The sequence below is a fragment of the Epinephelus moara genome, chromosome 5 (genome assembly GCF_006386435.1).
Source record: "Epinephelus moara isolate mb chromosome 5, YSFRI_EMoa_1.0, whole genome shotgun sequence".
Lineage (NCBI taxonomy): Eukaryota > Metazoa > Chordata > Actinopteri > Perciformes > Serranidae > Epinephelus > Epinephelus moara.
In genome coordinates this window covers 23,791,493-23,808,001 of record NC_065510.1, presented here as the reverse complement: position 1 = coordinate 23,808,001, position 16,509 = coordinate 23,791,493, and the positions used below count along the sequence as shown (strand labels likewise).

At 38.5% G+C, this 16,509-nt stretch overlaps 1 protein-coding gene across 1 annotated transcript; it reads left to right on the top strand.

The window, feature by feature from the left end:
* Window positions 1–849: 849 nt before the first annotated feature.
* Window positions 850–15,716, top strand: frg1 (FSHD region gene 1). Its single transcript, XM_050044923.1, has 9 exons — window positions 850–1,005; window positions 2,084–2,151; window positions 2,813–2,935; window positions 7,052–7,109; window positions 7,596–7,710; window positions 9,162–9,266; window positions 9,467–9,558; window positions 14,553–14,663; window positions 15,553–15,716. The coding sequence occupies exons 1-9, from the start codon at window positions 947–949 to the stop codon at window positions 15,587–15,589; spliced, it is 768 nt and encodes a 255-aa protein (XP_049900880.1). The 5' UTR covers window positions 850–946; the 3' UTR covers window positions 15,590–15,716.
* Window positions 15,717–16,509: the final 793 nt, after the last annotated feature.

The following is a 16,509-nucleotide window of genomic DNA, read 5'->3' as shown; positions in this document are numbered from 1 at the left end:
TCCTAAAACCCATCCAATCCTGTTCTGGATTATATGAACCAATATATTTTTTCCCTTTAACATAAGTTTCTAAGTTGACCATAAATTGACCAAAAGTTTTGATGTGGATATCTTTTTCACATTTCAGCACTCTTCATCAGCACTCATCAGTCTTTTAAATTTTAAGAACAGCTACATTTGACATTTTTAAGCTATATATTGTTCAGGGTTTATATTGTATTTTTTTCTATTTTGTATTTATGTAATAATTATTGGCTTTTGCAGTATTTGTTTTTTCTTTTTGTTTGCTTTTTTTCCTGGTTTTTGTTTATCGTGACTTACTTTTTGCTAGGAGGTCAATATATTGAAAAGGCCTCAAAATGTAATGCAGTCCAGTATATTACCACAAAGTACAGTTGCAATAGTTACCATCAAATTGTATCAACACCTCTTTCACACAGTATTAAAATAAATTAAAATAGATTCACACTTTCTTTTTTTCAATTAAGGGGCTTTATGTAATGTTTCTTACATTGTAATGCAATCATCTGATTAAAAAAGAATTGACTTGGTTTTTGGAATTAACAATATTAGAATCTCATAATTCTGAAAGTTTTCATGAAAGTTTTTCTTAATTATTATCATTATTATTTCTTAATTAATATATAATTTCTTTAGATTATTATTATGAGAAAAGTTTTTTATTTAAAAAAAATCTGCTCTTGTGAGCATTTTTTTAATTAAAGTGAATGCGTTGTACCACAAAGTATAAGAAGATATAAAATACACTCTGAATTAATTCATACTGTTTGAAGTAGGTAACTTCAGTGGCCGAGTTAGGGTCTCTAGATTCGGTTGTATGAGCTCTGGATCAGATTGTGCCTCCGCGGCCACCGTAGTCTATCCGTTAGGAATCGCAACTTGTACACTGTCTAGTGGCCGTGCTAACCACCAGCTAAGTAAATCGATGGCTGAATATTCTCACGTGAAATCAACCAAACTGGTTTTGAAAGGTCACAACAAAGGGTGAGTGTTTATTTTACATAGTACCGCTGATTGCTACCATCTGCAGTGCATTCACGGCTAACAAATTGGTTTTATGTAGCCAATGCTAAAGCTAGCTGAGGCTAAAACGCTACTGTTAGCTAACATTACAGTCTGTCTAAAGTGGTCGTAAGTACAGTCATTACGAGATGCCAGAGGCCAAAGTGACGTCTTGGAGATACCTAAACAACAGATGAAGTACATGGTATTCAGTTAATGGCGCTGATAAGAGAAAACAAACATTTAATTACATTTCTGAAACTAAAGGCTAACGCAGTGACAGTTTCAAAACACCCACAATATGAAATCAGCTTCAAACCCAAAACCCTGACAGAGAACAAAGAAAGAGCACACTAAAAATATACTCAGCGAGGTATCAACAATTCAATATGGCAAACCCTGTATATGTAGAGAACCTTATTGTTTGTTTATATGACAGGGCTTATTAGTGAAGTCCAGGAAACTGATCAGAGAAAAACCTACAAGGAGTGTAGAGAGTGTTAAAGTGACACAAGGTTACAAAAGGCTTTATCACTGGGAAATGGGAAAATAACAAAGACTGTTTTGACTCTTTCTCGAGCAATCTGACAATATAAACACGACAGTCAGCGAGGATAATGATGACCCATACACACACAGATACCATAAACTACACTGTGCATTGTTTTATTTTGAGAAATTGCTGCATATTTAAAGGTAAAAAGTTACAAATAAACTTAAAAGTATCATTCACTTAGTTGTTGTGGGCTATTTTAAGTGTGTAGAAATAAATTTGTCTTGAATTAATGCTGCAGCACAACAAAATTACAGAGCAGCTAAACCCACATTGACAGTCTTCTTTTTGCTGACCTCCAGTGGTTGAACTTCTGACCTCGCTGCAGTGATGTACAGGTGTACTCCAGGACCATGTCACAAATTTACTTGCCAACCTAAGAGGTGTAATGTTCAGGAATGCTTGCGAGGCCTACCTGTGTAAATAAAAATATATAGAGTTAATTATTAATGCCAATTAATAATTAATGAAGATGTTCTGTGACATTTTAATACATTTATTTCACAGGAAAAAGAAGAAGCACAAAGATAAGAAGAGAAAAGCAGGAGATGAAGAGGAAAAAGCTGATGTTGTTGGTATGTGTAACACGTTGGTGAAGATTCATCCAGGTCATGGTAAGTGCTTTATCGTAGGCAACTGGACTTGCTTGAGTTTCTCGAAGATGTTTCACCTCTCGTCCAAGAGGCTTCTTCAGTTCTAACGGCCTGATGCGGAGTTGCAGGCTTTAAACCTACACAAGGTGTAAAGGTGGAACTCAAGCAAGTCCAGTTGCCTACGAAATAGCACTTAAGGTTGGTTTGTGTATCTATTTATACTTGTAAAAGCTAAATGAGACTTCTGATATCCCGTTAACCGCTTAAGCAATAGATGGGTGAGACACTCAGGGTGACAGAAGTTTATTTATGCTCAGTATGATAGAAGGAAATGCGTTTAAAAGAATGAATATAGAAATAGCTCTTATTGGAGTATTTGCATATGAAAATCTGCCAGTGTTAATGTTCAAGGATTGATTTATTTTTTATATTTAATTTCTTTATGACCAGATAAATTTAAGTTATATTTATGCACAGAACTGAAAAGAAATTTTGATGTAAAATCAGCATTTTGTGTCACCAGTCGTTGAAAGCTGAGACCTTGAAGCTGGTTTGAAAAACATTATTGATTTGCAGCTTAAGGTTGCTGTGGCTTTTAAGCACACAGAGGTGGCATGTGTTATTTCACCTTTCTGCTCACCAGGTGGTTGGTGGTGCATCAGCAGCTTTGGGGAGATCAGTGGAACAGTTGCCATAGAGATGCAGAACAACTCTTACATCCATGCCCTGGATAGCGGGCTCTTCACACTCGGTGCACCACACAAAGGTAAGAAGACGCAGTGAGGTGACTTCAGGATTTGTCTTTTCAGGAGTCCGGTCATTCACACAGCTCTAGGTAGTTTTACTCAATGTGATCACTGCTTCTAAGCACAGTCGACAGTGTCTATATTATGGGGGGAGTGTCTGACATAAAGGTATACTGTAATTGCTTTCCAGCTATGAAGCATTGATTTCTGGCGCGAAAGAACAGTTTGCACTAATATTTCTATTGAAGATTTTTAAGTTTCTTGAGGCATTTTCTGCTGTTGCTTGTTTAATAACGGCAACAATTTCACCATTTCAGCTCATTCTAAGTAACTGCCAGAGACTCAGTAACCATCTACCGGCAGAGATGGTATATGATATTCATAACTTTATTCATTAGTTCATAATCACCTGGAAATGAAAATCGTTGTTTTTGTTACTTTACAGTGAACTATTTTTGTCTACATACAGAGCAGATCCTCTTCCACAGAGTCCACTATGTTTTTCTACAGTGGCCCAGAATTGACAAACCCATTGGCTCTGTGAACGTGGACAAACATGGACAAAACACTGGCTCTAGATTGGGGCCATTTGCACTTTTGCAGCAGCCACTGTAGTCCTTCTACACGCTTGGCACATGGGAGTTTCAGATCTGCAACCTCACCACTAGATGTCACTAAATCCTACACACTCGAACTTTAATTCCACTTACAGTTCTTAAGTGTTGAAGTGCATTGCTGCCCTTAGCACTGGTAAAGTCCTGAGCATGAGGAGGACACATTTTAAAGTTTTTATCAGCTAATGTTATATAATGGAACATGTAATTATGTTCTGAACTGCCCTGGATTATGTCTGGGCAATGATTCAGCATTATAGTACTCTAAGTTCAAATTGCTTAAAGAGGCAACAGATAGGATTTGTTTATTTTTAGCTTGGGGCCACCTAGCGTCAGTGTTGTTGAGTCGCACTGTCGCAACGATAGTTGGGGATCAGAGATAATCAATAATATGACTCATTAGACTCTCTCAGTTAAATAAAATGTAGGCTGTAAAGCCACCAGTATACCTCTATGTATATGTAGAATGAGAAGGTGTGTGGACACTATACTAAATAAATGAGTAAAGAGACCAAGCAACAGTTATCAGATTTATCTGAAGAAAGAAACAAATAGTAATGTAAATAATTATACCAGAATGCACAGTACCAGTACAAACAACTCACAGTAAATTATACCAATATGTACAGTATCAGTGCAAACAACAGTAGACACAGTGGAATTATACCAATATGAACATGTAAACAATCCCCATTCTAGAATAAACGGTACTGTATGGAAACAATGCAGCCGGTTAGAGCTCAAACTGAAAGGGAAACAAAGTTCAGTGTTCACTTAGCTGGGCGATGTCTGTCGATAGCTGCCTCCGTGAGAAGACAACAGAAGGAAGGGGGGGGGGTATCACTATCCGAGGGCTGCCGTAGAATGGCAACAAGGATGTCAGCCGACCAACACTCGCTACCTGGTCCCTGGTTGCAGCGATTTGCGATGCTGGCCAGCTAGGAGTTAACTAGCAGCCAGTACAGTACAGTCCTCTCTTGTCTAGCTAACATTTAGCCATGTTACTTACTGATCATTAGAAAGAAAGCTAGCTGGGCACCGGTGTTGAAGCCTCTTTGGTCATGGAGCTCCCTCCATCTCTAGAGGAGCTAGTTTTCTTTTGCTAGGCTGTTTTTCACTTGTCTCCAAACTTTGTCCGTCTGCCATTGTGCTCGTGACTCAACTATCTCATGCCCAGTTCCTCATAAGGACCAGCTCCAGTCCCTGATTGGCTGACTGACCAATTTCGCAATACATGATGCGTTTCCTGCCGTAAAGCAGATTTTTTCCACGAAATTTCAGCACCGGTGGCAGAAGCTTATTGCAAAGCCACTAAGTAACCCATGTAAACGCTGATAGTCTGATTTTACTGTGGCCACTACCCTGTGCAACCCACATTATTTTCATAATGATATATTTAGGAAAAGATGCTGTCTGTTGCCTCTTTAATGATGATATGATCAGATCATGGTACCGTTTAACGGAACGCTGTTAATAAATCAAAGCTACAGTAAAACCTAACAAAGTTACTTATTAGGGTCTTTAGTTAATATGTTTGAAGAAGAGCTGCAATGATTAGTTGATTAATTGGAAAGTCAATCAAGAGAAAACTAATCGGAACTATCACTATTTTGATATTTGACTGTTTTTGTCAAATATCAAGGAAAAATGCCAAATGTTTCCTCGTCCCAGCTTCTCAGATGTGCAAACACTTTTCTTAATATATTTGAGTTTTAGTGTTAGTTAAATTAAAAAGAAGCTTATCTTAATACATCACCTTGGCCTGTGGGACTTTATAATGAGCATTTTTCACTACTTTATGATATTTTATAGACAAATCCATTTGTTTAGAAAGTAATTGGCAGATTCATTAATAGTGAAAATGATAGTTGCAGCCCTAGTTTGATGTTGAAATCCATCGGAAGGAACACATTTAGGTGAATTGACCATTAATCTGATTAATTTTTGTGTACAATTGTGCATAGATCTGCCATTTTGTGATTTATACTGATTATGAAAATATCTTTCATGAATATATTGATCGGAATCACCCAACCTCACTCAGCATGATGAATCTTAATATGAAGCACAAGAGAAAAAAAGTAAGACTTTACCTCGGAGAAACTGCAAAGCAGGATTATAATGCAAACATATCAACATGTAGAATGTAAGCTGTTCTGCATTTCATTTTTTTTATGCATTTAAATGAAGATGCAAAGCCTGCATCTGCTCACGTATGCCACAGTTGTACAAACTTGAAGAATTTAAAACTCAGTTGTGAGGCTGCATTTACTGTAGGCTCCAGGCGCTGTGGGGATGACGGGGGGTTTTGCCTTCAGTCCACACAGCAGTAAGTATTTAAGTAGTAAATCCAGACACCAGACTGAAAAGGCTGAACAGGGGTTGAGTTGAGGACAGAGCTAACTCTGAGTTTTCACTCATTTCTGCCTGCGGGCACTTCTGAGGAAGTGGTGCTCATTGAAACAGTCTGCCCAGAAAAAGACACTACGAACAATTAATTCAGCCCACGTTTTGTAAGAACCAGTGAAAACGGCTGGGAGATTGAAACATCCCAATTCCCTTAGTGGGTCCTCATCCTCTGCATGCACATAAGCTCATTTCTAAGAGATGAAAGAGGATGCGAGCTCGCAGTATAGAAAGAGAGATTAGAGATTTTGCCCTCCTTACTGGATTTTCTGCACAGGCGCCACACTGTGGATGATACAGCGTTTTAGAAGACGGCAACAAGAGTGTTCACATTCACCTGCGGGTCAGAGGAAAAATGCTGATGTTCTCTCAGCCAACTCCGAGGGTCACCGTCTGACATATTCCGAAGATAATCAGCCTTTTGAAAAAGCAGCTTGTGTCACATTTTACCTCCACTTTATTAATGCTTTCCCCGTTAATGTCTCGCAGGCTCTGCTCTCGCTTGACCTGATGCCTCTGTGATGCACAACAAATTGTGCCAAACTTTGATTTATTGTAAAGGCCAGGAAGCGACCTCATCACAGGCAGGTCACTTTTATGAAATCATGAGGAACTCAGGAGACCGCAGCACAAAATAAAGCATTTAAATGCAACACAACAGTTTGTGCTGTATCTTATTCCAAATGTCTCAGTGCTGGTGAAGTGGACCCAGATCAACACAGCACTGTGTAGTCAGAGGGTTTGCATTATTAATCACAAGAAATGCATTACTAAAACATGAAGCAGGTCTCAAGTATAAACTTGCTGTGAGAGGAAATGATGCACATTTTAATAATGGCACTTAATTGTTACACAGTTATTAATTAAACACTAAATGATTGTTCTTGTGTGGCAAAAGCTTCATGTGTCATAACTTAAAGATCAGTGTCCAAAATTTGGTCAGGGGTCAAAACATCTTGCATCACAGAATATTTTAACTTGGCTGTCGGCCTGCTGCAGGTAGAGAGGAGCCTCATTAATAAGAAATCCAACAAAAAACATTCTGTATATGACTTGAAAGCAACAATAACAACGATGCAGTCATTAAAAGGTTTAACATTGTTTTATATGTCTCAGATGATGAAGGGCCCGACCCCCCAGAACAGTTTACTGCCATCAAGCTCTCAGACACAAGGTGAGTACGCAAAGACAAATTGCTCATTGTATTTGCATCAACAGGAAATCCTTCATTTACAAATGTAACACTCAGCTTCTGCAGGGACTTTTTTTTTCTTCACTGCTTCTTGGTCAAACAACCCTCTGAAGGCTTTTGACTGATGCAATGAAAACACAAAAAATTGAACCTGTTCCAAAAGTTTTAATGATGGCCGAAAGTTTCGGAGTCAGTGTGTAAATATGGTTGACACACCGTGAGGTGGTTGTGAGGTTATTTTAAACGTGCAACCATTTTGTACAAAATATACAGACTTGGTGTGCAGTAGCCTTGAATCTCCACTTATATTATTTAACCTTTCTGTTATAAAGCCAAAACATTCTGGAAAGTCATAAAAGTAACACGTATCAGATCAGCCCTTTTTATGCTCTGTCGTCTCAAAGGCATTGAGTGTTTGAGTGTAGCACCATCACAGACTTTCATTTGGCTTTCTTTTTGCTGTTTCAGGATTGCCTTGAAGTCTGGATATGGCAAGTATCTGGGTATCAACTCTGACGGTTTGGTCGTGGGGCGCTCTGATGCTATTGGCGCCAGGGAACAATGGGAGGCAGTCTTTCAGGATGTGAGTGGATCTAATAAGTTTCTCCTAATATTGGTGCTTTTATCTAACTCTGTGGATCAGCAGGTACATTTGGATGGAGAAGTTGCACTGCGCTGTGTACAACTTTGCGCTGGGTGTGAGATAGGCCACATAGCCTTGGTTCTATGGTGTGTCTCTTTTGGTCAGACAATATATGTGGATAGATACAATAATGTGTCCTCTTCACGGTTGATTAATAGAGATTATTAACTAATAATAACTACTGTAATTTTAAGCAAAAATGCCAATATTTCACTATTTCAACCTTTTCAAATGTGACTGATAAATGCTTTGTTTGTCATATTTGATAATAAACTGAACTCAGAGAGCGAAGACCTCCACCAAGGCCAATAATCTGTTCTTCTGTGATATGCAACTTTGCAAGCGCAGCCACTATTTTTGTCTATATATATTTCCGAAACTGTTGTCAGACAAGTGCTCCATAAGGACTGCTTTCTGTATGAAGTTGAAGCGACGACATGTGCTGCCTGCCCCAGAGGATTACTGGTACATGTGAATGTGGATTCTGATATGGATTCTATTTCTATAATCGGCTGTTTTGTCACTATTGAACTTTACTACCATCTACTGGACTTCCAGATGTTTGGCATTTATTCCGCCAAAGCCAAATGACCTACCTTGCAACATTAACAAAAGTGAAAAATAATTTGTGTGTCCACCCTGGGATTCAAATCCGCTCCAAAATATAATGGGTTCGTCCTTCGCCAATGTCGCACCGCAAGTTTTATTGAAAAAACCAGGCCAGCAGTTCTTCCGTAATCCTGCTGACAGGCAGACAAACAAATGCACAAAGGCACCAAAAACATAACCTCCTTGATGGAAGTAATAATTTTGTTTTTGGACTGTTGGTAGAATAAAACAACAAGTATGAATATGTTAGCATTGGTTTTGGAAAATTGGGATTGGATGGGCAAGGCAGTCGTAAACTGAGAAAATAATTTGTTTATGGTGTGATAATGAAAATAATCTGTGTTTCAGCTGTAGGTACAAATAGTGCAGGGCTGCATGACAGTGCAAAGAATGCTGGTATAAGTATTGTAAACATTTTTATTTCCATAGATGCTCATACAAACAACACTCAGTATTTGAAATGAACACACACACATATATTTCAGTGGCACATCATGTAAAAAGGGACCTGCCTTATTAGAGTTCAGCCCATGAGAGACAACACTTAACCGTAGTCATGAACAACCGATTCATTATGCAGAATGCGTCTGCCTTATCACTGTAGCGCACTGCTCGCCTTGATGCTTTGTTGAACCTATAAACAACCCGCCCGCCACAACCTTGAGACTCTTTTACATCAAATATCAGGCAACCTTTCATGCCTGTCACAACAACCAATCCCACTGCAATTCTATCTAATCTACTGCCTCCTCCTCCTCTGTTTCCCTTCTGCTCCGCCTCAGGGCAAAATGGCTCTCCTGGCAGCAAATAGCTGTTTCATCTCCTACAGTGACAGTGGGGACATCGAGGCCAAGAGCAAGACAGCGGGGGATGACGAGATGGTGAAGGTGATGTGTAAATTGTGTTCTTCCACAAGGTTGCATGTTAATCCTTTCACTTTAAGCATGCAGTCTCCGTGGGGTCCTGACTGTGGAGATGGAAGGGGGGGAAACGTTTGTGACCTCACTTCAGGGGGGTTCAAGGTATTGATACTTAATGCAAAACTTCTCCCTCTTTCTGTTTTTTTTCCCCCCTGAATGATGAGCAGATTAGATCGAGTGCGGAAAGAGAGGTCAAGCGTAAAGATGACATCGCAGAAGAAGACAGGGGCAACGTGAAGTCTTGCGAGGTCAATTATGTGTAAGTAACCTCCACTGTTCTGACCTAATACACAAGCAGCCCGATCAATAACAAATGAAGGAAAGTCATGTTGGCTTCTCGCTGCATAAAGTAACTGTCTGTCATTCTCTGTTAGGTTCAGTAGACCTTTTTATGCTGCATCTAATGTGCAATTTAAGAGCCAATCAGATGTTCCTTCACCCAAGTACTTTAAATTAGGGAAGCAGGAAGAAGTGACTGCTGTTAAAAGTTAGTTTATGCATGTTAAATACCAAGTGACCAGAAAAATAAAAACCTACTGTATTTCTGAAAAATAATAGACACACAAGAAGCAGGGGTCCTGACTTTTGAGATAATTTAATGGATAGAAAACCAGAAAACAAATATTTCTGCATCACCAGTTAAGTGTACGTTTTCAGACTTTCCCCAATTCTTGTTTTTTTCATGTGAATTACCGGGAATGTGAACGCTTCAGGCCACTAAATTAGGGACGTGCACAATTAGGTGACCAGTCCATTAAATGTTGCAACCCTCACTAGTCGGCACCAGAAGTACTGGTCCATTAAACTCATTAAGATACCAGAGGAAAACGTTTTCTTTTTCTCTTACACTCTCACACACACTCAAACACACATACAGTCTTCATACTTGCATGTGTGTCCGTGCAACCACAGGACTGGTACTAGTTTGCAGCTGTCTGCAGACACAGGACATGGAAAGTAGTTTGTGTCTGAGTCTTGACACACACTCGCTGCAAGGCTGAACGAGACAGGTAGTTCAGCGCACAGGAGATCATGAGAAGCCTGGATATATGTGTGTGTGTGTGTGTGTGTGTGTGTTAATATGCGTGCACACTTATGCATGAGAGTTACTGCATGTGTGGGTGTTTTTGGTAGAAATGAGTCGAGACGATAGATACACAGTAAACAAGTGATATTTGTTAACTTTTATTTTGTGAGTTTTCGTCATGTTTATAGGATAATGTGTAATGTTCGTAATGCCCGGGGCAAAATGCCAAACGTTTCAACATTTCAGTGACATTTGAAATATGATTTGGGTATTAAAAAACTTTGATTAACAATTTCAAATGGTTCTTTATAATGTATTAAATCAGACAGTGTTTACATTTCTAAATTAAATTGCTCAATTTTGACTGTTTTTGAGTGTTTTCTTACTTTAAGAGTAGTCGAGTAGCCTTAGTTTAAAGTTCCATTGAAACACCCCTACTGTAAATAATATTCATAAATAATATCCAAATTAAAAGACCTACGCAAGTAATTTAACAGGTTTATGAAACCAAGTTGGTTTACTATAAAGCCCCATAAGCCCCGTTTCCACAAAACACTTTCGATATGGTACCTTTGGAACCAAAAGTACCCCTTCAGTTATGGTACCTAGACCCCAACGTTTCCACCGCAAACAGTATCCTTTATACGTAGGTGGGTTGTTACCGGGTGGTCGTAGCGGCGTCAACCACGTAATTAGCATGACATCATATAACACGACACAGGAATCTTGATTTAGGAAAAGACACGATGGAGCACATCAAACATTTCATGGTCTTTCTTCTCGTTATGTGGCTTTTTATCACAAGACGGAGATGAGCTTTGTTTGAAAAAAAAGTTGCAGGCAGCAAAGAGAAATACTGCCGAAAATAAACAAGAGTTTGGGAAATGCTACTACAGAAAAAAAATCTGTATGTGTGTGTGTGTCTGTATATTCAATTAAAATTACTTTTAGTTAATAGGTAAAAAAATATATATACAGATAATTTACTGTGAGTGTAGCACATGTATTGTGTCTCTTGCCTTTTGTTTCTCTGTTTTAGACCCTGGAAGTGACTTTTTTAAAGTGGTAGTTGCCTTAAAGCTATTGTCACATAGTGTCAATAATTATACTTGTATTTCACAACAGCCAGACATTTCATGGCGTACCGATCAGCAGTATACCTCTCAGCGTCCTCTGAAATGAGAGCTAAAGCACTTTAGTCTGATTGAGGGGAATTGAGGGTGATTTCCTTTCCATTATCTTCGCATCGTGTCAGCCTGCACCGACAAGATTTTGACAACAAAATCACTGGATGTGAGATCACGCCTTTGAGCTACCGCCTCATCAGTCCGGCGCCTTTAAAGATGCAATTGATGGTCTGCTGTTAGAGGCGGATGAGGAAGCGGGCAACACCACATTTCAGCTTCTGACGCTGCAAGTGTTTTATATACGGCCCGTCTGTGGCCTATTAAGTTCCAGGCAATATGTCTGAAGCTGTTTTTTGCTTGGCATGCTTTGGCTTGTGTTCCCCACTCTATTATTTGTTTTAGATGAATGCTGGGGAAATGGACTCATCATGTTGACATGTTGATAATGGCTGCCCTTGAGCCTGTGTCTTGATGTAGTGTTTAGCGTCTAAAATGCCTTTCAGGATGGAGTGCAGCCGGGGAATCATAAAACACTGGCAGAGAAAAGAGAGACTAAATATCAGAGGAGTTTCTGACTGGATGCTTTGCTTGTTTATGGCACTGTTGTTGTAGATATTTGAACATATCGTTATGATTGTTTACATTAATATAGCACATTGTTTGAAGCTCTCCCAGGCACATTTGAACAGGCAAATGATCAAGGTTCACACTGACAGAAGCAGGAGGATAAAGTCCTCTCAGACAGAGGTACCTTGCTAAATTTCAGGTAGAGCTTATTTAGATACGTGTATAGATTTAAGCTAACTTTTTTTTTTAACTGGGTAAAGAGGGGGAGAGAGGGGTATGACATGGATGAATCTGGCATGTGCCGCAACCATCGACTATCAAGGTGCTCTGATTTAAAGGGAAACTTTGGTGTATTGTAACCTGGAACCTATTTTCCCATGTTATTGTGTCAGAGTGACTAATGGAGGCAGCACTTATTGATATTGTTGGAGAAATTAAGCGGGATTTATACTGGTGTGTAGCACTATGCAGAGCCTACGCTGTACCCTCTCGTGGCCCACGCTGTTGGGAGCATTTATACTTATGCGGTGGTGTGTCTGTGTCACTCTGCAGTTGCACCTCCAAAACACTAGTTGGCTGCGGAGGTTTCTGTGAAGTGCTGTAAAGTTTAGTTGATTCAAAACACATGTTAAACATGTCTTAATAGAGACAGTTTCAATCACAAGTACACAAATCAGCTTCACTATAACTCGCAGCATTCACAGACAAACACTTGTCTTTATCTGGACACATTTTCCCCACAAATACAACATGCTAATGTTTTTAGCACAAGCCTATGGCATTTTACATTGTATAAATTAGCATAACAGCTAGCGGATTTTTCCTCCACTCATATGAAGCCAGGGACAACAGCAACATTTAACACAGGTAACGTTACAAAATTCGGCTCCATTACAACTCACAAGGTTCACTGACAAAACAACTGTCTTACCAACTCACAAGGTTCACTGACAAAACAACTGTCTTACACTAAACACATTTAAAAAAAATAAAATACATAACATGCTGGGGCGTCGGTGGCTTAGTGNCTCCATTACAACTCACAAGGTTCACTGACAAAACAACTGTCTTACACTAAACACATTTAAAAAAAAATAAAATACATAACATGCTGGGGCGTCGGTGGCTTAGTGGTAGAGCCGGTGCCCCATGTACAAGGCTGTTGCCGCAGTGGCCCGGGTTTTTGACTCCAGCCTGTGGCCCTTTGCTGCATGTCACTCCCTCTCTCTCTCCCCCCTTCACGCTGTCCTATTGATTAAAGGCTTAAAAATGCCCCAAAAAATATCTTTAAAAAAAAAAATAATAATAATATGCTAATGTTATTAGCACAAGCCTATGACATTTTACACTGTATAATTAGTCTAGCAGGTAGCGGAGATTTCCCCTGCTCATATGAAGCCAGGATAAATCACACACAAATGCTAGTTTGTGGAGGTTTTATTGTCTTCACAATTTATTGTTTCTTATCCGTGAAATTACAGTAAATAAAGCTTTGTTCCCACTGAGGGAAATGGTTTCAGTTAATAAAAAATAGACAGGAGTTCTGCGGGTGCAGGTCAGGCGTTGATTCGTTGCTGAAGTATAAATCCCTCTTTAAACATTTTTCTTTACCATTTGATGATTCCATCTGTTATTGTGTATAACCAGGTCTCGCTCAAGGACAAGTCTTGTTTGGATTTCTCACCGACTTTTCCACATTGTGAAAATCATCTAAATATTCAGCCAATACACTAAAAATCTTGTAGATAACACTAAGCTACACTTTCTGTACTCCAACAGAACACACTCTTCCTGGCACTCCTCTCTCCAACTCTGATTCATGTTTTCACCATTGTTTTTACTGCAGTAAGTCACCTCTCGCTAGATTTCACAATGAGACTTTTTCCTGAGCAAGACTTCATTGCAAAAACAAACAGACCAGTGGAAGGTACAGGAAAACGTTTCATTTATCTGTAGGGTGCTTTCTGTAATGTTGTAATGTTCTGTAAATGAAGTAAACTGATGGTGCACAATTTCCCGCAGGGATTACATTGCAGCCTATTAAGCAAGAGCACTGCGGCTGCAGTCATCTCGGACAATACTGCACCAGTTGCAACAATTGTTGTCTCCATTAGTCACTTGGACAAAAAAATACAGGTTGAAAAATACCAAAGTTTCCCCTTAAAGCCGTCACTTTGAATAATAAAAATGACATTCTACCCTAATTACGAAATTCCAATTCAGCCTTGACTGAATATTTAAATAAGAGTACAGTTTTTGTTGATTTGTGGCAGCTAGTTAGTTTAGACATGCAGTGTAATGCTGTTCAGCTGTCACTGTCAACATATAGATATTCTGCTTTAGTTAATACTTGGGCTCATTGTTTGGATTTAGCTTGTTAGAGCCTCAGTGTCAGCGCTCCAAGAGGATAAGTTGTGAACATTTCAGTAGTTTTGAGAGTCTGTTTTTTATGTGTATGTATCAGGTGGTGAGTCATTTTGCCTTCCCAGTCCCTTTGTAATCATGTTTTAAATGTTGCTGCGCGAATTACAGGAAGAAGTTTCAGAGTTTTCAGGACCGGCGGCTCAGGGTTAACGAGGAAGACTCCACCACACTAAAGAAAGCCAGAACGGACGGGAAGTTTCATGAAGCTTTGCTTGACAGGTGTGAAAATAAGCTCATCTGACATTTATTCTCAAACACCTTTTTAACTTTTTAAATCAAGCTGCAGATTCTTTGTTTTTACTCTCAAAAGTCAAGTTGTGCTACATTTAAAATCCATCAGAGCACTAAGTGAAATACAAGGCCAGTTAAAAGCTTAAGGTCAATTTCTGATTATTGAATACAAATTGTAAACTTTCCAAAACATGTGAACATAAAGAGGAACGCTTTGCAATGTTATAATTGACTTCCAGAGAAAGGATCCAGATCTTTATTAAAGCACATTTAAAAATAAAGCTACAAGTGAAAGGTTGAGGAAAAGTAAACTAATACGCAGAGTAAACTGCAGAATTCAATACTGATGGAAGTCAAGCTGCTAAATACATTCCTTAATGATGTTTCTGCTGTGTTTCTGTGGTTGTTTACTTACCTTCCACCTTTACACCTTTCTTGATAAATATTAGAGAGATTTGTATAAATAAAGACAAAAGTGATACACTAAAGTGTAACACTCAAACTGCAATGGGATCAGCCACCATTATTTTATTCAATGTGAGAAACCTATTAACATCATTATTTCAGCAGTAGTTAACAAGTAGGAGATGTGAGAATGTGTGCACATTGTTAATATCTCACACCTGGCAACATACATGCTTCAGCCTGTTAACAGAGGCACTAAACAAAGCTGCATATCTGCAGACTGTACAGAGTTTTTATTATTTAAACCAATATAGTAAAATACATTTATCACAAAAAGAAATATGCCACAGTTTGTTCAGAATTTATTTTGAATTTGAAGTAATTTGATTTTGAGTATAGATATTTAACAGAAAATCGATGCACAGACGTACCTTAATACTGAATGTAACATATCACTTTCTTTTCATTACAGGAGAAGCAAAATGAAAGCAGACAGGTACTGCAAGTGAAGACTCAACTCTGTAGATCACTGCCACGTCTTTGTAAATGTTTTGTTTTTAAAGGTTTGGCCATTTGATTGACATTTAGTGTTCTGTTTTTCTTTTTATATATTTTGAATAAAATGACATGGTCGGATCAGTTTGTCTGTCTTTGTGTATTGTTTGCAGCCAGTTGAATTCATCTTAATGGAGACATTTATAGATTCAAGCATTGGCCTGTGCTGTGTAAATAATTAACCATCTTTTCACTCTGCTGTGAAGCAACTGTTTGTTAAACCTTTGGTTTATATGATGTCCCATGATCGGTGTATCAGTGGGGGAAGAGGTACAAAAATACTTTACTGAAGTAGAGGCACTGATACAACAATGTAAAAAAAAAAAAAGAAAAACAGGAAAAAGTCAATTTAAAATCCTACTGAAGTAAAAGTACAGAATAATCAGCAAAAAACTTTGAAGGTATAGACACTACAGGTGATCAGGGTGAAATATTTAACTAATAGAGTTCACCATGATATCTCCACAGTTGATCTACATTAAGACATTTTCCTTTTTATTTCAGTCTTGTCTGAAATTTTTATGTTTAAATGTGCAGCAAATATGTGGCATTATCTAATTAAATTCTGTTTTTTGTGCATACATTTCCAGAGCAGAAATCTCAAACAAAATAAACAAGTTTTCTTTCCACTAGTCTGAAAGAAAACATGTTATGGGAGCAAAATTAGCTAGTTTTGTCAAATGACTCCCAACCTAGAGGTCAGCCTCCTCCAAGCAGCCACAAGATAAATTTGCTGCTACACAAATTGGCATTATCTTCTCAGATTTGTGCTTTTTCTGAAATGTTGGATGATTTGACCTCTTTGAGCATAAGAAGTAATTTGAATGAAACCATGTGAGACATTTAGAGGGAAGATTGAATGAATGAATGCCTT

What these genes read in the sequence shown, in the direction of transcription:
- frg1 (XM_050044923.1), top strand. Translation starts at nt 947, where the DNA reads ATGGCTGAATATTCTCACGTGAAATCAACCAAACTGGTTTTGAAAGGT. An exon ending in TTGAAAGGTCACAACAAAGG is followed by an intron (nt 1,006 to 2,083) that starts GTGAGTGTTTAT and finishes TTTATTTCACAG; the next exon opens with GAAAAAGAAGAAGCACAAAG. An exon ending in ATCAAGCTCTCAGACACAAG is followed by an intron (nt 7,110 to 7,595) that starts GTGAGTACGCAA and finishes TTGCTGTTTCAG; the next exon opens with GATTGCCTTGAAGTCTGGAT.